This window comes from Marmota monax, unplaced genomic scaffold (genome assembly GCF_021218885.2).
Source record: "Marmota monax isolate L192 unplaced genomic scaffold, Marmota_monax_Labrador192_F-V1.1 WCK01_AAM20220418_F8-fsc00017, whole genome shotgun sequence".
In the NCBI taxonomy this organism is placed as follows: Eukaryota; Metazoa; Chordata; class Mammalia; order Rodentia; family Sciuridae; genus Marmota; species Marmota monax.
The window spans coordinates 21,901,829-21,925,225 of NW_026695241.1; the positions used below are offsets into that span (position 1 = coordinate 21,901,829).

The 23,397-nt window shown below is 39.8% G+C and overlaps 1 protein-coding gene across 1 annotated transcript in view; it reads left to right on the plus strand.

Annotated features, from left to right (window-relative positions):
- The window catches only part of Zfyve1 (zinc finger FYVE-type containing 1), a 60,028-nt gene that overhangs the window by 11,880 nt on the left and 24,751 nt on the right, over positions 1–23,397 (plus strand). The window contains exons 3-4 of the mRNA XM_046440964.2: positions 13,239–13,743; positions 19,418–19,632. Coding sequence (XP_046296920.1) covers positions 13,239–13,743; positions 19,418–19,632 — 720 coding nt within the window. The remainder of the gene's footprint in view (positions 1–13,238; positions 13,744–19,417; positions 19,633–23,397) is intronic.

Consider the following 23,397-nt stretch of genomic DNA (forward strand, 5'->3'; position numbering starts at 1 on the left):
TGTAGATGGACACACCCCCCCACCCCAATCAGGGATTTCAGAGGTGCTCTACCACTGAGCTATAACCTCAGTCTTTTAAATTTTTGAAACAGGATCTCACCAAGTTGCTAAGGCTGGCCTTGAATTTCTTTCTTTCTTTTTTTTTTAAGTTTATTTTTTAGTTGTAGGTGGACACAGTACCTTCATTTTATTTTTATGTGGTGCTGAAGATTGAACCCAGTGCCTCACGCATGCTAGGCAAGCTATCTACCTCTGACCCACAACCCTAGCCTATGGCCTTGAATTTCTGATCCTCCTGCCTTAACCTCCTGAGTAGTTGGGATTACAGGTGTGCACCATTGCCTCTGGCATATTGGGCACATTTGATTGGTGATGGGAAATCAGAGGAAAACTAGTAGAGAGATCATGAAAAAGGGAAGGAAAACAAGGATATAAAAATTATAGGCATGAAGAATTAGAAGGTCTTATGGGAAGAGACACATAGGGGACTTTTGGAGGCAGGAAAGGGTGGCTGCTCTCTTGGAGGATGTTTTTGTTCATTGTGTCCCTCTTTTCAAGGCTTTTGCCAGCAATTAAGAGGCTCTATTTGACTGGTTTATGTGGTCAGCCTGGTGGTGGCTGGGATTCTTGGGCAGAGATATGTTCCAGCCATATATAAGCCCCTGACCTCTGTTTTGACTTTGCTGTAGGATAATTTGGCTTTCTGATAGCTCCTGAAATTGTTACCAAAAGCTCAGTCCTTGTCCCCAGTGCTAATCCAATAGTGAGGATACGATTTTGAGAAAAAGGAAAAAGTTTTATTGCTTTGCTAGCAAAGAGGAAACACAGGGGACTCCTGTTCTAGAGGCTGTGATTCTCCCCATCAGCATTAACAGGGAACTTTTAAAGAGGTGATTCAAAGGCTATATTCCATGTATTCTCTGTTGGCATTGTGATTCACTTGCTAATTTGGGAGATAGTCATTTCTGAGATCTTCTGGTACCTTCCCAAAGTCTAGATTACTTGTTCCTATGGCAGGTGTGTACAAGGACAGATAAATTTACCTAAAATGGGGAAGAAAGGTAATCCTGTTTCCCCTGAGATTAGGGAGGGGTAGAGATTAGGGAGGAGCAGGGAGAGAGGAAGAGGAAGAAACATCCATTTAAAAAATAAATTGCAGTGGCAGAGAAGCAAGGGATAAAGTAGACCACTGTTACAAAATTATTTCTTCCCTTCCCGATCTTGAGAAGATTATTACTGTCTTTGAGAGAGCTTGATTCTACATTGTAGAATTCTTAAAAAAAAATGACAGGGTCATATCCTGGGACAGACACACCAGTTTTAAATTAAGGGAAAACATGACCCTGAGCAACCCAGCAGTGAAAGAATATTCTAGAAATTCTCTACTTTCCAACTCAGTCATGACTGTCTTGTATACCATTACATGGCTAAAATGTTCCGTAATCTTTTTTTTTTTTTTTTATTAAAAAAATTTTTTTTGGTAGTTGTAGATGGACAGAATGAATGCCTTTATTTGTTTATTTTTATATGTTGCTAAGGATGGAACCCAGTGCCTCACACATGCTAGGCAAGCGCTCTGCCATTGAGCTACAGGCCCCGTAATCTCTTATAATCTTTTCTTTCAAGGAGCTTAATTCACCTTACATGTATCATTCAATAATAGCCATGAGCATTTATAGAATTATCAATTGCGTGCTGTAATAGTTGGGGTAATCTCTCTGAAAAAGTTATGAAAATAGCCTTTTTTTTTCTTTTCTCCTCTCAGTGATGGGAATGGAACCCAGGGCCTCACACATGCTATGCAAGTGCTCTATTACTAAGCTACACCCTTCCAGCCCTTAAAAAATATTTTAAAATGAAAACTCATCAAGATGAAGCCAGTCTAGGGAGGGATGGTAGAGGCCATCATTCCCTGGAAAACCCAGCTATCTTGTTTGTCTCTGAGTAGAGATTATTTGAGGATACTGCCCCCCACTCCATAGCCTTTCAGGTACTGGTGACTGTGGGTTTAATTTGTAGTTGATAGGTCCCTTGTTTTTCTCCCATGTCTCAATAAATTCTGTTACTCAGATCTGGCTTATTTGACAACCTTCCCCCTTTCCTCCTTTCCTTTTTCTCCTCCCCTCCCATATCTTCCCCTTGCTCTTACCCCAACACCTCTGTCAAGAATTAAGAAATTATAGGGCTGGGGATGTGGCTCAAGTGGTAGCGCGCTCACCTGGCATGCGTGCGGCCCGGGTTCGATCCTCAGCACCACATACAAACAAAGATGTTGTGTCCGCCGAAAACTAAAAAATAAATATTAAAAAAATTCTCTCTCTCTCTCTCTTTAAAAAAAAAATAAAGAAAGAAATTATATCTGCCAATTTCAGGGGAAAACATTTCTATAGCTAAATATGAATGATTTTAAGCTAAGGTACTGTTTTTCATTGTGACATATCTTTTTCTCCCATTACCATACAAAATTGAATTTCTAACACTTTTTAAAAGGGCTGCCTTAAACATTTTGGCTTTAAATTGCTTTTTTCCTTGACCACCATATTTAAAAGAACAACTCTTATCCCCACCTTGTACTTCTAGTAGTTTTTTTTTTTTTGAATCCGGGATTGAACTCAGGGGCACTTGACCACTGAGCCACATCCCCAGTCTATTTTATATTTTATTTAGAGGCAGTGTCTTACTGAGTTGCTTAGTGCCTCACTTTTGCTGAGCTGGCTTTGAACTCACAATCCTCCTGCCTCAGCCTCCAGAGCCGTTGGGATTACAGATGTGCACCACCATGCCCAGCTGTACTTCATATCATGTCACCATTTGGCATAACATGCATTTTTAAGAATAACTTTTGAGGTATAATTTATTCATGATATAATGCACACATTTTAAGTATACAGTTTTTATGAATTTTCACAACTAAATACACCTGTAGCCACCATACTGAAGACATGGAACATTTCTACCACATAAAAGGTTCCCTTGGGCCTCTAGGAAATCATTCCCCAGCAATCACTGATTTGCTTGCTATCACTATAGATTAGAGATTTGACTCTCCTAGAATTTTATGTAAAAGAATCATGTAGTATTATTTTGAGTCTGGCTTTTTTTGTGTGTGTGTATGTGGTGCTGGGGATTGAACCCAGGGCCTTGTGCATGTCATGCAAGCACTCTACCAACTGAGCTATATCCCAGCCCTTAAGTCTGGCTGATTTTACTCAGCGTGGTGTGTGATGGTTTTTTCTTTTTTTGGTTGGGGTGGCAGTACTGGCTGTTCATCCCAGGGTCTTGTAGAAGTTGAGAAACACATAAAGAAGGAGCTATACCATTCTATTGCCCTTCTTATTTTATTTTGAGAAAGGCTCTCATTAAGTTGCTTAGGCTAGCCTTGAACTTGCAGTTCTGTTTCACTTCCTGAGTAGTTTGGGATTACAGGCATACGCCACCACATCTGGCTACTCACTGTATTTTTGTGTTTTGGAGTTTCAGCCGTGTTTTTGCAGGTCTCAGTAGTTCATTACTTTTTATTGCTGAGTACTATTCCATTATGTGGGGATACCATTATTTGTTTATTCACTTGATGGGTATTTTGTGTACCATATCTTTTAATTGAATACTGTCTCTCTTCTTCCCATTAGAGTGTGATTTCAATGAGGACAGTGTTTTTGAGTTTTGCTTTTTAGTTCAATTATAAATTGCACAATTCACAATAGCCTTTTTTTGTTTTTGTTTTTTCCATGCTAGGGATATATCTTAGGACCTCATGCATGCTAGGCAAGTGCTATATTATTGAGCTATACCCACAGCCTTATTAGCTATTTTAAAGTGTACAATTAAGTGTATTTAGTATGTTCACACACAACATTGTACAACTATTCCCTATCTAGTTTTTTTCAATATTTTTTATTTTACTTTATTTTTTCCATATTTTTTGGTGCATTGTAATTATTCGTAATGGTAGGGTTTGTTGTTACATATTTGTCATGCAGATTCCTGATTCTCTAGTTCTAAGACATTTTTATTACCCAAAAACAGTCTTTCCCATGAACAATTTTTTTCCCTCCCAAATACACTTTATTATTTTCCAGTTGTTAAAAAAAAGCATGGACCTAGCATGTGAAAATACTGAAATTACAAATTACAGAAAAGTACCAAATTTTATCATTAGAAAACTTAGTATTTTAATACTTTTAAATGTTGCATTTACTTTTTTAAGGGCTGGAGATATTGCTCAATTGGTTGAGTACTTGCCTTGCATGTGAAGGCCCTGGGTTCAATCCACAGCACCCAAACAAATTAAAAAACCCCAGCTTTATTGAGATATGAGTCATGTATTGTATAATTCACCCTTTTAAAGTACACCGTTCAGCGTCAGCATTTATATTAGTGTTTGTCACATAGTAGGTGTTCAGATATTATTTGTGGAATGAATGATATGAATGTCTTGTCCATTTATGGTGATCTAACAGAATACCTGAAGCTGATCAAGGCACTGGCAGTTTTGGTGTCTGATGAGGGCATTTTTCTGCTTCCAAGATGGTGCCCTTTGAATGCTTCTTCCTCTACAGGAGACAGATGCTGTATCCTCACATGGTAGAAGGGTTGGAAGGAAGCATCCCGTTCCTTTAAGCCCTGTTGTCCCATCCATGAGAGTTCTTTGCCCCTGGAAGGCCTCACCTCTTACTACTATCACATTGGTGATGAAGTTACTTTGTGAATTTAGAGAGGACACATTCCTCAAACCTCAAACCACAGCATGAACTAAATCAATTAATTCAACAAACGTTCAACAAGTGGCAACTATATGCCGACAACTAAAGGAGATAATAAGGGGGCACTGAGGCAAAAAGAGCTTACCCTTGGGAGAGAGGGTAGGATAATAGAAGACTAACCTATAAAAATAGGGTGAGTAATGGCCAGGTGGTAGTGAGAGGATGCTATGAGAATTCAGAGGATGATATTGCTGGGAGAGTTACTATTACTACTGACTTTAAAGTCTGTTTTATTTCCACTTCACCAGGGCTCCACTGTCACATCCATGTAGAATAGAAATCGGCCCCTTTCACTCTCCTCTCCAGACATGAAAGATCTCTTTATAAAGCTGTGTCATAGCTGGGTGTGGTGGCACATACCTGTAATACCAGGAACTCAGGAGCCTGAGGCAGGAGGATCACAAGTTCAGGGCTGGCCTTGGCAACTTAGACCCTGTCCTTTCCCTGCCAAAGGGGAATCAACAAACAAAAGCGGTGTCATTTATTAAGATCTTCATCTTAAACTGAGAATATAATTTTAGTGAGTCTTTGGTGTAGTAATTCTTGGAATCATGTGACCTTTTTTTGAAGAAGACTTACTAATACTTTCTTATGCATAATGTATATATTATGCAATGTTATAACTTTTTTTTTTTTTTAAATTGAAAAGATGCATCCTTTTGTGGGAGGGAATAGGTAGAGAGTGATTGAGTATTCCCAATTATCTGTTTTCTTTTTTTTTTTTTGTCCTGGGAATTGAACCTAGCGGTACTTTACCGCTGAGCTATATCCTATACCTCTAGTTGCATTTTTATTTTTGAAAAAATATTTTAGATGGACACAATATATTTATTTTTATGTGGTACTGAGAATTGAACCCAGTGCCTCACACACGCTAGGCAAGCACTCTACCACTTAGCCACAATCCCAGCCCCTCTGTTGAGACAAGGTCTTGCTAAGTTGCTGAGGGGCTTATTAAGTGGCTGAGGCTGGCCTTGAACTTGCCATCCTCCTGCCTTAGTCTCCTGTATTGCTGGAATTGCATTTGTGTGCCACTATACCTGCCTATTGCTATTTCTTTAATGAGGCATTTGTTGGAAACCTTCCCTAAGGAGGGTTTTTGCTTGGGATAATGGAAAGAAATTCTGTGGTAGTAATGACTCAGCAGTAATCCAGGGCAACTATAACTACAATGTCAGTCAACACTTCTAGCATTTCCTAAACATCTCCACTGTGCATGATCATATTTAATTCTTATAGCTATCTGGTGAATTAGGTTATGTTATCATGTAATAGGTAAGAAAACCTGAGTCCCTGAGAAGATGAATAACTTTTTCCAGGTTATTCTAAAGTCATGAGTGGTTGAATCCTTAATAGTAATGCTTAGCATACTGTCCTTCTCTTAGAATATAGCATCTAGATTCTGTACTGTATTTATTCATCTAACAAATGTGCATTGATTTCCTGTTATGTGTCAGGCACTGTGCAAAGGATATAGTGGTGAATAGCACAGACCAGACCATTGCTGGCATGGCATACATACATTCTAGTTGGGAAGTTCAGAGCTGGGAAGAATGGGAAATGTTAACAGATATGGTGGGTGGGAAGGGAGGTTTTGAGCAAGAGAACTGAATCAGTTTCCCATGATGTGATTAAGCCTAGTTCTCTGTTGTTTGTCTAGCCTATTGCTTTTATTGCTAAGTCCCTAAGCCTTTATCAGAGCTTTCATCTGTTTTCATTTTGGGAAAATATGGGTATGCCATGCTGTGTAATAAGGGCCACATCTCCCATCTAGAAGCTCTTCCTCTTCCCAACAGTTTTTTTGAGAGTGATGTTTGTCTTGAGAATGACTCAGTGGGTCCTGTCCTTGGAATTGGAATGCTTTATTCAGATGTAAATGGAGGTGAACTGAGTAAGTTGGGTGTGGTCAAAGAAGCTGATCTGGAGTTAAAAATGACCCCTGAAGAGCTGGGGTTGTGGGGCTTGCCTCACATGCATGAGGCACTGGGTTCCATCCTCAGCACCGGATACATACATACATACATAAAATAAAGATATTGTGCCCATCTACAACTAAAATATTTTTAAAAAGTGACCCCTTTAAAAAAATTTGTGAATCATCTACATAGGAACATTCTCTCCAGCTTGGTTGGGTGCAGAGGAGCTGCAGGCAGTGTCTGAAGCAAGGGTGGGAGGCACCACCAAAGTTACAAGACATGAGAGGGGAATTCCTGACCTCTCAAGTAATAGAACACTTTAGGGACACTAGAGTGGAAGAAAGTGATCTTTGCCCTTAGCAAATGCGCTCAATGTGTTTGTGAGACCAACCTCGTGACTTCCGTCATCTTAAGAAAACATTTGATTGAAAAATGATTGTGTTTTTTACATGAAACTCTATTAATACATACATGGATAAACACAAAGTATATAAACACAAAAATATCCTTTTAGGATATTTCTGAACTTGCTGTGTTGGGGAAACAAATTTAATAGAACTTTCTGGCAATATTGGAATGGGATCTCCCTATCATTTGGACTTTAAAAATAGACTGGCTACTGATCTGTTTGACACATTTTAGTAAAATCCTGTTTGAAAATTAGGCCATGGACATAAATCATTGCTTGATGTTCTTTTAAATATAATGAAGGTGGCCTTGACTTTCTCAAGGAAGAGTCCTTTACCTTATTATCCTCCCCTAGAAGAAATAAAAATATCAACCAAATTCTGTCCCTGTGCTGATCTAACATGAGGTCAGTGCTGGGCATGAGATGAAGCTTATTACATAATTGTGTCTATAAGGAGGAATCAGTATCTACTTGCATTTTAGGGTATTGATCCCAGTTCTGATGAGAGTGGGAATGTTCTGTTTTTCTAGTTCTTTCTTCTTATGAACTCATCCAAAAACAAACCAAAAAGCAAAATAAACGTGAAACCAACAAATAAAAGATATTAATAGGAACTTAATTTGGAGAATAACTGTGAACTTTAGTTTTGGAACCTCAGTGGAAAGGTATAAAATAATAACATGTTGTGTAGGATGAAGTATTTTATAAGCACTCTATTGTGATGGGAGGGAATAACCATACTGCCCATAGTTCTTTGCATATCTTGGGGAAGGAGCTGACTGTTGCCTTCTATATCACAGGGAATACCTTTATAAAACTTTAGAGGAATGTGGGATTGTGGTTGGTACAGATTAGATCCTTTTTTTTTTTTTTTTGCCAGAGAGTCCAGAACTGGAAGAACCTTGATGCTGAGCTACTTAGGAGTGTTTTCTTTGAGATTTAATTTCTAAAGTCTGTAGTGGTCTGCTGAACAAAGCTCTTTAGTTCCTTTAGTTCCTTTTCCCTTTCCAGGACTATGGGGAACAGAATCCCTGGGTGATGGTTCTTCCTGGAATGATTGTGAAGGCTGAGTTGGAGTTGTTAGGCTGTCATCATTCCTGTAGCCTGGTTGGGTCAGAGGTTGACTGCTGAACAGGGAGGGAGGTGTGAGCTTTTGGGTTTCTTACAGATTAATATGATATTAGATGGTCACATACTGAAAAGCAAGCTATAAGGACAGTATTAGTAGTAACAAGTTATTTTGATAGGGGAAGAGGAATCTGAAGTGAGCAGTGATCTTTCATTTTTATGTATAGAATCTCTTTAGGTCTCACCACATTGGAATAGTCCCTGAATAAGTAATTCTGAGATGCAAGCAGGTGCAAGTCCAGCAGCTAGTGCTGTGCACCTGGGTGTTTTCCCAGGGGGCTGGTCTTTTAAGTTATACTTGCTCACATTTATGCTGACTGTGTGCCAGGAACTATGTTATACTCTAAGTATACTGCATTTCTTTTATCTCTAGGAGTCATCAATCTTTGACATTTTCTAATGCCACATGCTGGTAAAGCTAGGAGTGGGATTCAGGTGTTTCTGACTAGCCTAAGATCTAGAGAGTCTAGCAGCAAGCTCTGAAAGAAAGAAAGGCAGAAGTTGGGGAAGGGTGGCTTTCGTGTCCTTCCTGCTTTTGCTCTCTGTCAGGACCCAGACTATTTCAGATGTGTAGGATTGGGTGGGGTGGCCCTTTGGCAGGGCTCGGGGTCAGGGAGCTTGTTTCTCTCCATGAGTAGAGCTGAGTGGGATCATTGATTGCAAACAGGCAGAACAAGTAGAGCAGGAGCCTCCAGGCCCTCATCAAAGGGAATCTTATCTTTTCTTTACCTTTGCCTCCCCTGATAGAAAACCAGTCTTGGTATCACCTAAGCAGAAGACTGTTCTCTCCTTTCTGGCTTAGAGGAAAATGACCATAAGTTAGGGCTGAATATATTCATATAACAAGGAACAAAATAACATGAAAGGGAGAAGGAAAAATTAAGTCTGTTTTTTTTTTTTTTAAATATTTATTTTTTAGTTCTCGGTGGACACAACATCATTGTACGTGGTGCTGAGGATCGAACCCGGGCCGCACACATGCCAGGCGAGCGTGCTACCGCTTGAGCCACATCCCCAGCCCAAGTCTGGTTTTTGTTCACCAGTTATTTTCTTACTCAGTATTTATTAATTGGCAATTATACTATCAAATCATGGCAAAAATGGCTATATCCTTATTTTACACAATAAAATAATGCCGTCAGTACATGTTAAATAATTGTCCATAACTTTTCAGAAGAAAAAACAGCCTGTGGCCTTGAGCTCTTTTTCCAAGTTTTGTCTCTGAACCCGGATGCATGAATATATGTGCTTAACAATACCTCTGGGGGGCTGGGGATGTGGCTCAAGATTGGCATGCGTGCGGCCCGGGTTCAATCCTCAGCACCACATACAAACAAAGATGTTGTGTCCACCGAAAACTAAAAACAAATAAATATCAAAAAATTCTAAAAAAAAAAAAAACAAAAACAATACCTCTGGGCACCAAATGCCAAAAAAGTCCCCAAATGTAACAGGGAGTATTAGTTTCATACCAAATGAGATCTTTATTTGTATACATTGCATACATCATTTGGAGGGTGCTTAATGTAATCCCAAGACATTTAATTTTGTACCTAATGGTGCCTACATGCCCCTTATCACGTGCCTGCTCTTAGATATTCTGGGTAGTAGTTTTGTGGGTTAATAGATTCATGACAATAGATTATCATGGGAGAGAATTCCCAGACTTAGGCTTCCCTCCCCGCAGACTGTTTGAGAATTTGATGACTCTCCCAGCAACTACCTTGACCTCACCTGACTCCACCAGTAGGTAGAGGCTTATGGAGCTTTTATCATCTTGGAACCAGGTTAGAACAGGTCCAAAATGGGCTGTTCTGTGTGATTTTTTTTGTTTGTTTGTTTCTCAGAATTATCTGCTAGATCACTTAGCACACATTGCCAAGTTTTATCAAGTGCTGCTCTGTTCAGCTCAGTGGAAGATGCGCATTGGGGAAAGTGATTACATTTCCTAGCCAGGTACCTGGCATTCAGGCATCCATTCGCTCAGTACCTAGATATTTAGCTCCTTTGTGCCTGACTATGTCCTCTAAGTGCTGTGTGTGAAGATAAGATAGACATGGTCCTGTGCTTATGGATCTAATGAAGGATTCTGTCTTGCAGTGAGCATCCTATAATTGTTGGTATCATCATTAACATTAAAGCTCTTAACAGTGTAACAGTAGTGGTGTCATTTAATAGAATAATGAGATTGCACCTTGAAGTTATAGGAACAAGAACTCAAATTTTCAAGCTCAGTGGTTTGTCTGTATTTCTTTCTTTTTTTTTTTTTTTTGTGGGGGGTGGGGGTTGGCACCGGGGATTGAACTCAGAGGCACTTGGCCACATCTCCAGCCCTGTTTTGTATTTTATTAGAGACAGGATCTCACTGAGTTGTTTAGCACCTCGCTAAATTGCTGAGTCTGGCTTTGAACTTGTGATCCTCCTGCTTCTACCTCTGGAGCCACTGGGATTACAGGTGTGCGCCTCCACACCTGGCTTGTCTGTATTTCTCTATATCAAACCAACAGACTCTTGAGAATCAGAAAGGTGTTTTATTCTCTGATGGCTGGAAGATATTGGTGCAAAGGTTCATCACTTATGTGGCTGGAATAGACATAACTTTTTTTTTTTTAAATAATAATATAACAAAACCTAGAGAGGCTTTACCATTGAGCTATATATCCCCAGCCCTTTTTTATTTTGAGACAGGGTCTTGCTAATTTTGTTGAGGCTGGCCTTGAACTTGAGATCCTCCTGCCTCAGCCTTCCAATCTGCTGGGATTAAAAGTGTGCACCACTGTGCCCAGCAGCCATAACCTTTTTGGGTTAGGAGCTTTGATTTGGGATTCTGTAGTCCAAGGAGGATCCCAGAGCATCTTTTTGGATCCCTAGTTTGGATCTTACTCGCCCTAGATTTCTTTATATTTTTCTTTTCTTTTCCCTGATACTGGGGTTTGAACCTCAATGCTTTACCACTGAGCTACATCCCCAGTTCTTTTTATTTTTTGAGACAGAGACTTGATAAATTGATGAGGCTGGCCTTGAATTCACAGTCCTCTTGCTTCAGCTTCTCAGGTTGCTGGGATTACAGGCGAGTGCCACTGTGCCTGGCTGGTCTCTTCATTTCTGGCTTAATTTTTTTTTTTATAAAGACTGCAATATTTTTCACACTGTTAGCAGGGAATTTTGGTTGTATGAAGTTTAGACAGTAAGTTCATTAAAAAAAAACTATTGAGATATAATTCACATAACATAAAATTCACTTTAAAAGTGTACAATTCAGTGTTTTTAGAATACTTATAAAGTTGTCCAACCATCACCACCATGTAATTCCAGAACATTTTCATCACCCCAAGTAGAAACCTTGTACAATTATGAGCCCTTTTCTATTCTCTCCTCCCCATAGCCTCTGGTAACCACTAATCTACTTTCTGCTTCATAAATGTGCTTATTCTGGACTTTTAATATAAATGGAGTCATAAAATATGTGGCCTTTTGTATTTGGTTTCTTTCACTTAATTGTGTTTTCAAGATTCATCCATGTCATAGCACATATCAGTATGTCATTCCTTTTTTTCCCAGAGTGCCAAGCAAATGTTATTTAATAGTTACTTTCATTTCACAAAAATTTTTGATATTTCTACCTAAATGTTACTAGGTAACAATGAAGTGTTTACTTTCAAATTTTTATTATTTGCATTTTAACTTTTATACCTAATAACTGTGGAGTAGGGAAGTGCAAAACTGTCAGTTGTTCATTTCAGAAGCATATTTAGGGGATTGACTTATTCATAAAAAAATACTTAGAAATAATGCAAAATATTACAAAGTCTGTAATTGTAACTGTGAAAAGCATTTAACATCTTTAGAGTACAAAAAATACTATATTGCACATACTTTTCTCATTCTCCTACTCTAAGGTTAGTAAGTGAAATTTAAATAAAAGATACCACAAATTTAAGGAAAAATCTGCCACTATTATTTTCCCCACTGAAAAACTAGATGATTTAGGATATTTTTTCCAACAGAGTCTTTCAGATGTACAATTCTTTCTAAATGCCTTCTAAATTCTGTTTTCTGACCAATCAGAGCAAGATAGTAGGTAAGGAGTAGAGTTTTTAAAAAAACCCTCAAACTAATACTGGGTCAGTAGACATTACTTCAGGACAATGCCACATTATTTTCCAAAAGTAGGAACGTGTAGTTTCACTATAGCGTTTTAAGCCTCCTCTGAAGCTTAGTGAGCAAAGATTTAGGAAGACTACAGGGGAGGAACTGGCCCAGTCACAACAGAAAATAAGGCAAAAATAGGATTTTCTGGCCAATCAGGTCAAAGTAAGGACACACTTAAGACCTGTCCTAAAGGTGAGAATAACAGATATATAATGAAGTAATAAGTGGAAGTGGGTTCCTTCCTTTTTTTTTTTTTTTTTTGCTACTGGGGATTGAACTTGGTGCACTCAATCCCTGAGCCACATCCTCAGCCCTGTTTTGTATTTTATTTAGAGACAGGGCCTCACTGAGTTGCTTAGGGCCTTGCTAAGTTGCTGAGGCTGATTTGAACTTGTGATCCTCCTGTGTCAGCCTCCTGAGCCCCTGGGATTATAGACAAGTTCCACCGCTCCTGGCTTTTATATATATATTTTTTAAATATTTATTTTTTTAGATGTAGTTGGACACAATATCTTTATTTTTTTTTATATCGTACTGAGGATCGAACCTAGGGTCCCCCGCACATGCTAAGCGAGTGCTCTACCACTAAACCACACCCCCAGCCCCCCCCTTATATTTTAAGAGTTTTAAACTTGTGACTTTTCATTCAGCACTAAGTTATCATAATGACTGAGGCTTTAGAAGCTTTTGTGAACCATTTGCCAAGGGTGAGAGGTGGTGGAGCTCTTAGCTTAAGACTTCCTTTCCTTCCCACCTTGACAAGGCAGTCAGTGTCCTTGAATCTAGGAAGCATTTGTCTTTATTGTAGGTTTTTCTGTTTTTGCAGTTTTCATTTTCCATATTTCATTTTTTTTCTTTCTTTTTTTGAAGGTAACAAATGAAGAGGACTTTATTAGAAAATTGGACTGTAAACCTGATCAGCATCTGAAGGTGGTTTCCATTTTTGGAAATACTGGTGATGGAAAGTCTCATACCCTCAACCACACATTCTTTTATGGCCGTGAAGTCTTCAAAACCTCCCCTGCCCAGGAGTCTTGCACTGTGGGAGTGTGGGCAGCCTATGACCCAGTTCATAAAGTAGCAGTGATAGACACGGAAGGGCTCTTGGGAGCTACCGTGAATCTAAGCCAGAGAACACGACTGTTACTTAAGGTCCTGGCCATTTCGGACCTTGTCATCTATCGAACTCATGCAGACCGGTTGCATAATGACCTCTTCAAATTCCTTGGGGATGCCTCAGAAGCTTATCTGAAACACTTCACCAAGGAGCTCAAGGCTACCACTGCCCGCTGTGGCCTGGATGTCCCGTTATCCACCCTGGGCCCAGCAGTTATTATTTTCCATGAGACTGTGCACACTCAGCTGCTGGGCTCTGGTGAGTAGATGGGTTGCTGACCTTTCCTGGGTGCAAGGAAGTGGCCATTGGGCTACTCTAGTAACTTGGTGGTGTATTGTTTGGAAAATTTTCTGCCCAGGCAAGATGTAAGGAAGTGTTCCAAGAAGGATGGAGTAGTCAGCTATGTCAAGGATTGAGAATTGCCAGTTGGCTTTGGCAATAGAGATGTTTGGTGATCTGGTTAAGACCTGTCTCCCTGGTATGGTGGGGATGAAAGCATGAGCAGAGTGGGAACAAGAAGGAATAAGAATAAGAATTAAGGTTGTAAGTAAATTGAACTCTTGTGAAGAATTCTCTAAAGGGAAGCAGAACATGGAAGTGGAAGCTGATGTACAGTTTCCCTTTTTAAAATTTAAGATTGGAGAATTTACAGATATTGGGGTACTGATAAGAGTGGTTTATTAGAGAGGGAACAAGACAGGTGCAGAAAAAAAACAGGAACAATAATTGGAGGGATGCACAGGTGGAAGAATTGGCCTTAGGAGCATGGACAGTTCATCCATCAACAGGAGAAAGTGGAGTGTTTGGATGTCTTTACAGGTAAGCAGCAGATGGTGTATGTGTAAAAGTTCTTTTGAGCCAGGCCCGGTGGCATACACCTGTAATCCCAGTGGCTCAGGAGGCTAAGACAAGAGGCTCATGAGTTCAAAGCCAGCCTCAGCAACTTAGTGAGGCCCTAAGCAATTCAGTGAGACTCTGTCTCTACATAAAATACAAAAAATAAAATGAAAAGAGGGATGCTGGGGATGTGGCTCAGTGGTTAAGCACCTGAGTTCAATATCTGGTCCCAAAAAGAAAAAAAAAAAAGTTTTTGTGTTTCTATTAGAGAAATCCCGAGTAACATCATCACCCAAGTGAGAGGTGAGGGAGCAGGTGCAACACAGTGATGGGATGCCCGAAGGATGGCAGCGTGGTTCGTTAAACAATTACATCATTCACCTACTCATTCAGTCAGCAGAATGGATTGAGTGTGCCTGTCATTTGCTGAGCACTAGGGCACTGGCTAAAAACAAAAAAAAAGTTCCCACGCTTGAATAACTTACAGTCTAATTGGAGAGACCACCTGGTTTTCTGTCCATAACAGTTGTAGGCACTGGAACTGGGAGTGCAGAGGAGAGTTGTTAGACCTCATAATGGGATGTCAGAGGAGGTGTTGATCGCACTCTGAGTCTTGGCTAGGTAGAGGAGGGGAGGAGGGCTATTCTAAGAAGAGCAGGTGGTTTCAAGGAGCAAGTTGTATTCAGGGAACTGGAGGAGGCTCTCAATAGCTTCCAAAACTCCATTTCTGTCTCCTTTGATGCATTCTCTACCCAGCATCCCTAGTGATCACATCCCTAGTGATCTCTTTTTATTTATTTATCTAATTATCTATCTATATATCTATTTATTTATTTTTAAATTTGTTTTAATTAGTTACACATGACAGTACAATGATCTTGACATCCTAGTGATCTCTTTTAAAAACAATGTATAATTAAGATATGTAATCTTCTTGCTTGCAACTTGTCATTGACTTTTAGTTTCACTGAAACATATTCTAAAATCCTAAACATGGTGTCCTACCTGTGTCGCTGACATCCTTCTGTAGTTACCTCTTCACTCTTCCACTTTGAGTGAGTGTACCCATGTCTGCTTGTGCCCATGAATGTGTGCCAGTGCACATAATAGACACATTCCTCCACTAGCCACATCCTCGCCTGCTCCACATCTGCCCCCCACCAGTACTGGGGATGGAACTTAGGGGTTCTTTACCACTGAACTATGTCCACATCCCTTTTTTGTGTTTTGAGACAGGGTATTGCTAAGCTGCTCAGGCTGGCCTTGAACTTGTAGTCCTCCTGCTTTAGCCTCCAGAGCTGCTGGCATTATAGACGTGTAATACTGTGCCCAGCCTACACTGCCTTTTCTGTGTTCACACCTTTGCATATACTACTCTGTCTACCTGGACCACTCTGCCCCAACTAGCCATTTGTCTCTCAGTTTCAACTCAATTTCTCTGTGGAGCCTTTCCTGACTACCCCTGTAATGTGGTCCCTCCTACTCCTCAGTTCTTTTACTCTTATCCCAGGGCATCTGTTATATCTGAAATCATTGTGTGTTTTCATTTGTCATTGGTTTTTTCCCATTATTAGAATGGAATCAGCATGAGGGCAAGGACATTGTCTGCTTTATTCACTGCTTGGTCTAAAGATCCTGGCTGAGTGTTTGACACACAGACATGTGCTGAATGAACAGCACATGTGTGTTTGAAACATATCTTATGTAAAGGAGGGGATGGTGGAGCTACTTGGGGATTAGACCATGGGTAGCCATGGACTGAGTTCTCAAGTAAGACAGGAGCCCCTAGAGTTATATGATCAGATCTTATTTTCAAAAGCTCCCTTGGCATCCTACTGGAGGGTGAATTAGAGGGGCTTTGTCTGGAGGTGTGCAGGCCAGTTAGGAGGTTTTCCTAGTACTTGGGTGAGAAGAGGTAGGGACTGGGACAGGGCAGTGGCAGCAGGAGGATAGTAGACAGACTAGGGTTTAAAGGAGATTGATCTGATAAACCAAGTACTGGTTGATTGTGGTGGTCTCAGTGACTCAGGACTTGTTGGAAGATGAGAACTGAAATGTTCTACAAGTGGAAGAAGAGAGTCATTAGCAAGTACTATAAGGTAAGGAGAGGAGGTAAGATTGATGGCTTAAGATGCCTTCTGTGACTGATGCTCTGTGCCATGTTGGATCTTTATAACTTTAAGGGGTAGTTTTAATTTCCAGTTCAGGATTTTGAAATAACAAGATTTTCAGAAGCTATTTATTTATTTGCTTTGATCATGTAGTATGCTATATGTTTTTAATATAAATGCTAACTAATTACATCTTGGTTACTGAGCTCAAGTCAGTTGGAACCCCATTTTACAGAACTCAGAGAGCTCTTAAATTATTTAATAAAGGAGGTTCTAGCAAAATGGTATTCAAGTCAAGGTCTTTAACTCATAAGTCCAGATTTATTTCTGGAATACCATTGTAGCTTCTTGAAACCTCAAGATAGAACCAGGGCAGCCAGATTTTATGCCAGTAAGAGGGGTGCCAGAGTTGTGAACAAACTGATGATTGGATTTTCTCTTTCTGAATAGCTGTCTTATAGAATTTCTGGTTTTCTGATTGATCTTATTACTTTTCTAGATGAAGGATTACTAGGTAGGAGGGTATTCGGAAAAGGAATTACAGGTTGAGTATCCCCTTATCCAAAATGCTTGCTGTATGCATATACGTGGCCGTATAACCAATGTGATTCTGCAACCTGTACACTTGGAAAAATGAGAATTCATACCCCATGTGATTTAAATGTATGATATGTCAAGATCATTGTATTGTCATGAGCAACTAATAAAAAAAAATGCTTGTGACCAAAAGTGTTTCAGATTTAGGAATTTGGAATATTTGCATAGAGTTTACTAGTGGAGTATCCCTAATCTAAAAATCTGAAGTTGGAAATGCTCTAACATCTAATGCTGAAAAACTTCAGAATTTGGAGCATGTCAGGTTTCAGATTTTCAGATTTGGGATGTTGAACCTGTACTTGGGTTTTTAAATGTGCAGTAGTGGTTACATGTTCAGGGACAGAGCTGATATTACGCGGAAGTGGTGGCTCCTGGGTGGCTTAAGGAGAAGCCTGTGACTGATGGGCTGTCCCCAGGGCCTTTTCTGCTACTCCCTTCAAAGGTAGCAGCCACTGGAAAAAATTCAAGATGAGGTGAGTGTAGGGAATGACTACAGAATTTTGGTTACTTTTCTTTACTGTCTATACCTTAAATTTGAGCTAATTAAGTTTTTTTTTTTTTTTTTTTGGAGGGGGGTGTTAACCAAGGATTGAACTAGGGGTGCTTAACCACAGAGCTACATCCCTAGCCTTTTTAAATATTTTATTAGAGATGGCTCTGGCTGAATTGCTTAGGGCTTTTCCAAGTTGCTGAGATAAAGGTATGCACCACTGTACCTGGTGCTAACTAAGTTTTAATTGGAGTGATTTTGTTGTTTAAAAATATTACTTTAGTCCCACACTGCTTATTGAATTCACTTGAACCACAATCTTTGCCCACAGCTTCATCATATAAGACCAGAATTTTCCAAGTATAGAATTTTATTTTAATTTATTTATTTTTTGGTATTAGGGATTGAATTTAGGGGCCCTCATCCACTGGACCACATCCCCAGCCCTCTTTATTTATTTATTTTTTTGAGACAGGCCTCCCTAAGTTGTTGAGGCTGGCTTTTAAATTGGAATCCTCCTGCCGCAGCCTCTTTAGAGCCACTGGGACAGTGGCATGCATCACCATGCCCAGCGCAAATATAGAATTTTGTTTTATTTATTTGAGAAGAAGGAAAAAAAATTGTTCTGTTAGCAGAGGAGAAGCACAGGGGACTCCTGTCCTAAAGGCTGTGATTCTTTCTCCCATTCAGCAGGAACAGGGGGCTTTTAAAGAGGTGATTCAAAGGTTACATTCCCTGTGTTCTTTATTGGAGTTATAATTCACTTGCTAATTTGGGAGATAGTCATTTCTGAGATCTTCTGGTGCCTTCCCCAAGTCTGGATTACTTGTTCCTGTGGCAGGTGTGTACAAGGACAGATAAATCTACCTAAAATGGGGAAGAAAGGTAATCCTGTTTCCCCTGAGATTAGGGAGGGGTAGAGATTAGGGAGGAGCAGGGAGAGAGGAAGAGAAAGAAACCTATCCTTCTCTGCAGTGGCAGAGAAGCAAGGTCTATATTCAAAGCATGAAGTATTAGTACTGGAATTCAGTGTTAATATGCCATCACTTATAACAGATAATATTATCTCAAATTAACTCAAGTTGTTTTATTAGCAGCAGTACCTCTGCAAAACATTAATAGGCAACAGTTATAAAGTTTACAAGGAAAATGCAAAATGACATTTGTGTAATAGCTATGAACCACAAAAAATGATTTTTATAATTTTAAACCTTTCAAAGTATAGAATTTTAAATACTTATTAGTAGATGACTGGTTAAATATCTCCATATGGGAGAGAATTTCATAACAAGGACAGATACAGTATATTATAAAGTAATAACATTCCAAGTATATCTGGTCAGAGGCAAAAAATGTCTCTAACATTGAACTCCAGTTACCTCTGGGGAATAGAGGAGAGCTGAGCCCAAAGATGTTCACTGTTATGCTTTGACGTGTAGAATTTTTTATTTACTCAATTTTTAAAAATTTTTACTTAGTTTTGTCTTTTCCCCAGTACTGGGGATTGAACTGAGGAAAGCTCTTTCACTGAGCAACACTCCTAGCCCTTTTTTATTTTTTATCATGCAACAGGGTCTTACTAGGTTGTCCAGGCTGGCCTCCAACTTGATAATCCTCCTTCTTCAGCCTCCTGAATAGCTGGAATTTTGGGCATTTGCCAACATCCCTGGCTAGATTTTTCTTTTTAGAAAGTTGCTAAGGCTGGCTTTGAACTTCTGATGCTCCTGCCTTAGCCTGCAAAGTAGTTGGGATTACAGATTTGCACCACTGTGCCTGGCTATTTCTTAGTTTTATAGTGTGCATGTGTGGGTGTAGGTGTGTGTGCACCTAAGAACACAGATTCTGAGGATTGAACACAGGGGATTCTCTGCTCATATGTTCCTTTCTGCTTGTATAGATCACCTGTCAGAGGTGCCAGAGAAGCTCATCCAGGACCGGTTCCGGAAGCTGGGTCGCTTCCCTGAAGCTTTTAGCTCCATTCACTACAAGGGAACGAGGACTTACAATCCCCCCACAGACTTTTCTGGGCTTCGTCGTGCTTTGGAGCAGCAGCTAGAGAACAACACCACCCGTTCACCCCGACATCCTGGGGTCATCTTCAAAGCCCTGAAGGTCAGTTGGCTCTTGCCCAAGTGCTTCTCATGGGGTTCCAGTGGGCGGCGAGAACACTCAGTCCTCTAGCTCTCTTGGGTCAGGTAACTTCATAAGGCTGGGTGGAAAGAGAAGTTATAGAAAGTGGATTTATGTGAGTGGAGTTGCACCTGTCTCATGCCTTCATGAGAAATCATGAATCTCCTCCTGCTAGGCATATGGAGGAGTCTTGAGTCATAGTAAAAAAGTTGGTAGAGCCTCATTTTGGGGAAAAACTAAGCTTTTGAAGAGAGGAAAAAAAAACATTATTTCTGGGTAGTTTGGTCCAGTCTTTGTGAGTGGATCTTGGGTTGAGGCTCATTTTGTACTGTATGCTTTTCTTTATATTAACTCAGTTTTTTTCTTACCTGTCCTGGTGTTATGCTCGAATTCGGGACCCCCAAAAGACCACCAGAGACCAAGATTGATGTAAGCAGCAAAGAGGTGTTTATTGTGAGCTAGCTCAGTCCTCCGCGCGCGCACAGCAACTGGTAATGCTGAGAGGCCCCGAGCCCAGGGTTTGCAGCAGTTTTATACAGTCTTTGGGGAAGGCAGGGACTTCACATGCATCATAGCATCTCTTAGCAAATCATCACACACCGCAGAAAAATCATAAAATAACTCTAAAACATGATTATCACATTCACTGGCGAGAACAAGTTAGGTAAGGGTGATTGGTTAGTTCAAGAGAGGGATTCATTTGAAATGATTACGTGGGGTGTACATGCTGAATTACATGGTTTCCCAACATGTTATCAACCACCATAAACTACTGGGAGGATCTTCTGGCATCCAAGGTGTTTTCCCTGTCTCATGCTGATTGGTGGTTGCTAGGGGGTTGCTATGGGTCCCCACCTAGCCTGACTGAGTCAGGGACACCTGGCACAGCAGATCTCTCCTGTTATTTGTAGATGAACAACTCAGCAGGGTGGGTATGTGCCTAGGAGTGCTCTGTGGGTCTTTCCAAGGACAAGGGTCACGCCCCCTTCCTTGGACAGGCTTTGCTCTGAGGTAGAGGCTGGTTTTTCACTGGTTTGTTTTCTGTTACAAACCAGTAACAAATCTGTAACAAAATAGCTGAGACTGGCTAACTGATAAAGAACACAGGTGTACTTTCTCACAGTTCTGAGGCAGGGACGTTCAAGAGCATTGTAGTGGAATCTGGTCAGCATCTGGTGAGGGCCGTCTTGATGCAGTATAGCATGGTAGGGTATCACATGGTGAGACAGCAAGTGTTCCAGAGGAATCATGCTTTTATTACAAAGCCACTCCCTTGATAACACATTAATCCATGAATGAGCTAATCTATTCATTACCCCTCAGGAGATCTCATCTCAGATAAAATTAACATATGAATGTGGGCATAAAGTTTCTAACACAAGAAATTTGGGGACTATATTCAAGCCACAACATCATTTCAATCAATTTAGTCAAGAAAGAAACTTTTGGTTATCATTATAAAAGGAAAACTTGTATTACTGTTAAAAAATTATCAAGACAAAATCAAAACCAGTTGCATGACAACAATAACATTGCTTATTACATATTTAAGTTCAGAGCACTGTGTATGGAGTAATTAATTTAATCCTTACACCAATTCCTTGAGTTAAATGCTATTTATCCTCATTTTGAAGACAGGGAAGTGGCACAGAGCAATGAAGTAATTGGTTACATTTACCAAGTGACAGCAGTTTACTTTAAATCCCCTTCTTGTAACCACAAAGGTTATATAGCTTCTCAGCAAATAAAATAACATTATTTCTTAGCAAGTGACCATTGCCCAATGGAAGGATCTGAGACTGGGACCCAGCTTTTCTTTACTTAAATGGGAGATGAGCAGGTAGGGAGACGATGGATAAACTATAATCTATGTGAGACGTTCTCTTTAATAGATTCTGAAAATTGAAAAAGAATTGGAAAGGGATAATTTTTGCTGTGGAATTTGATGTTAAACAATGTATCATCTATCATCATGTCCTATATCACCTAAAATTCATTACATATGAAGTAAAGTTCACATTTCGGTAAACCCATCTCTAAGCATTGTGTCTTTTGTCCTTAAAACAGTCTAATTGTTTTTCTTGTGTATCCCAGTGGTAGAATCAATGTTTTATTTTGAGGTAAAATAAAATCCCATTGTAAAGCACCTTGCTTTCTACAGTCTGTAGCACCTCCTGATGGAGGGTGCTTGCTTCTTCATAACACAGAGCCTGCCACCTCCTCCAAGCCTACCTGGATGGGCTTCTGGCCCTTCATCCATGCTAGTTGCTACATAATCCATCAGAGGCTCTCATGGATTAATCTGTTGCCCTTTCTTTTTCAAATAGCATGTTAGACCTCTCAGATACCCTGGTAGGAGATCACTGTATTGAATATTATCACCTTGCTTCTCCAGTGGTGTTGCTATTCCTGTATTGTCACTGTCATCAGTAGGCAAGAAATACCTAAAATAGTGGCAGTGAAAGTATAGAGTAGGTTAGCTGGTAACTCACTTGGGGTATTGCTAAGTAAGCACTTGGACCACACTGAGCTGCACCTTCAGCCAACTTTATGGTTGAGTTGGGAGCATTAGATTATTGAAAATTGTCATGTACAAATTGGTTAGGATGCATATATGGAAATGACACTCTGAAACCCATTAATCTGTTAGGTTAATAATCATAATGTATGTATATACAGAATATGATTATTAACATAACAGATTAATATATAGAATATCATATGCATAATATGATAGATAAAAATATATGTGTATATAAACACACACACATTTTTTGTGGTACTGGGGTTTGAACAACATGCTAGGCAAGTGCTTTACCACTGAACTACATCCCTTGCTCTTTTATTCATTGATTGATTTTTGTATTTATATATGAGAGTGGAGTGCATTACAATTCATATTACACATATAGAGCACAAATTTTTCATATCTCTGGTTGTATACAAAGTATATTCACACCAATTTGTGTCTTCATACATGTACTTTGGATAATGATGTCCATCACATTCCACAATCATTTCTAACCCCCTGCCCCTCCCTTCCCCTTCCATCCCTCTGCCCTATCTAGAGTTTTTCTATTCCTCCCATGCTCCCCCTCCTTCCAAGACTATGAATCAGCCTCCTTATATAAGAAAACATTCGGCATTTGGATTTTTGGGATTGGCTAACTTCACTTAGCATTATCTTCTCTAACTCCATCCATTTACCTGCAAATGCCATGATTTTATTCTCTTTTATTGCTGAGTAATATTCCATTGTGTATATATGCCACTTTTTTTTATCCATTCATCTACTGAAGGGCATCTTGGTTGGTTCCACAGTTTAGTTATTGTGAATTGTACTGCTATAAACATTGATGTGGCTGTGTCCCTATAGTATGCTGATTTTAAGTCCTTTAGGTAGACTGAGGAGAGGGTTGGCTGGCAATGGTGGTTCCCTATTTTCCAGGGAATCTCCATACTGCTTTCCATATTGGCTGCACCAGTTTGCAGTCCCACCAGCAGTATATGAGTGTGCCTTTTCCCCCACATTCTCGCCAGTGCTTTTTGTTGTTTGTCTTCATACTAGCTGCCATTCTGACTGGAGTGAGATGCCCTTGCTCTTTTTAAATTTAATTTTTAGACAAGGTTCCACTAAGTTGCTCAGGCTGGCTTCCATCTTGTGATCCTATTCTCACAGCCACCTGATAGCTGGGATGATGGTCATGTGCTACTGTGCATGACCAGAACACATTTTTTTAAAACTAT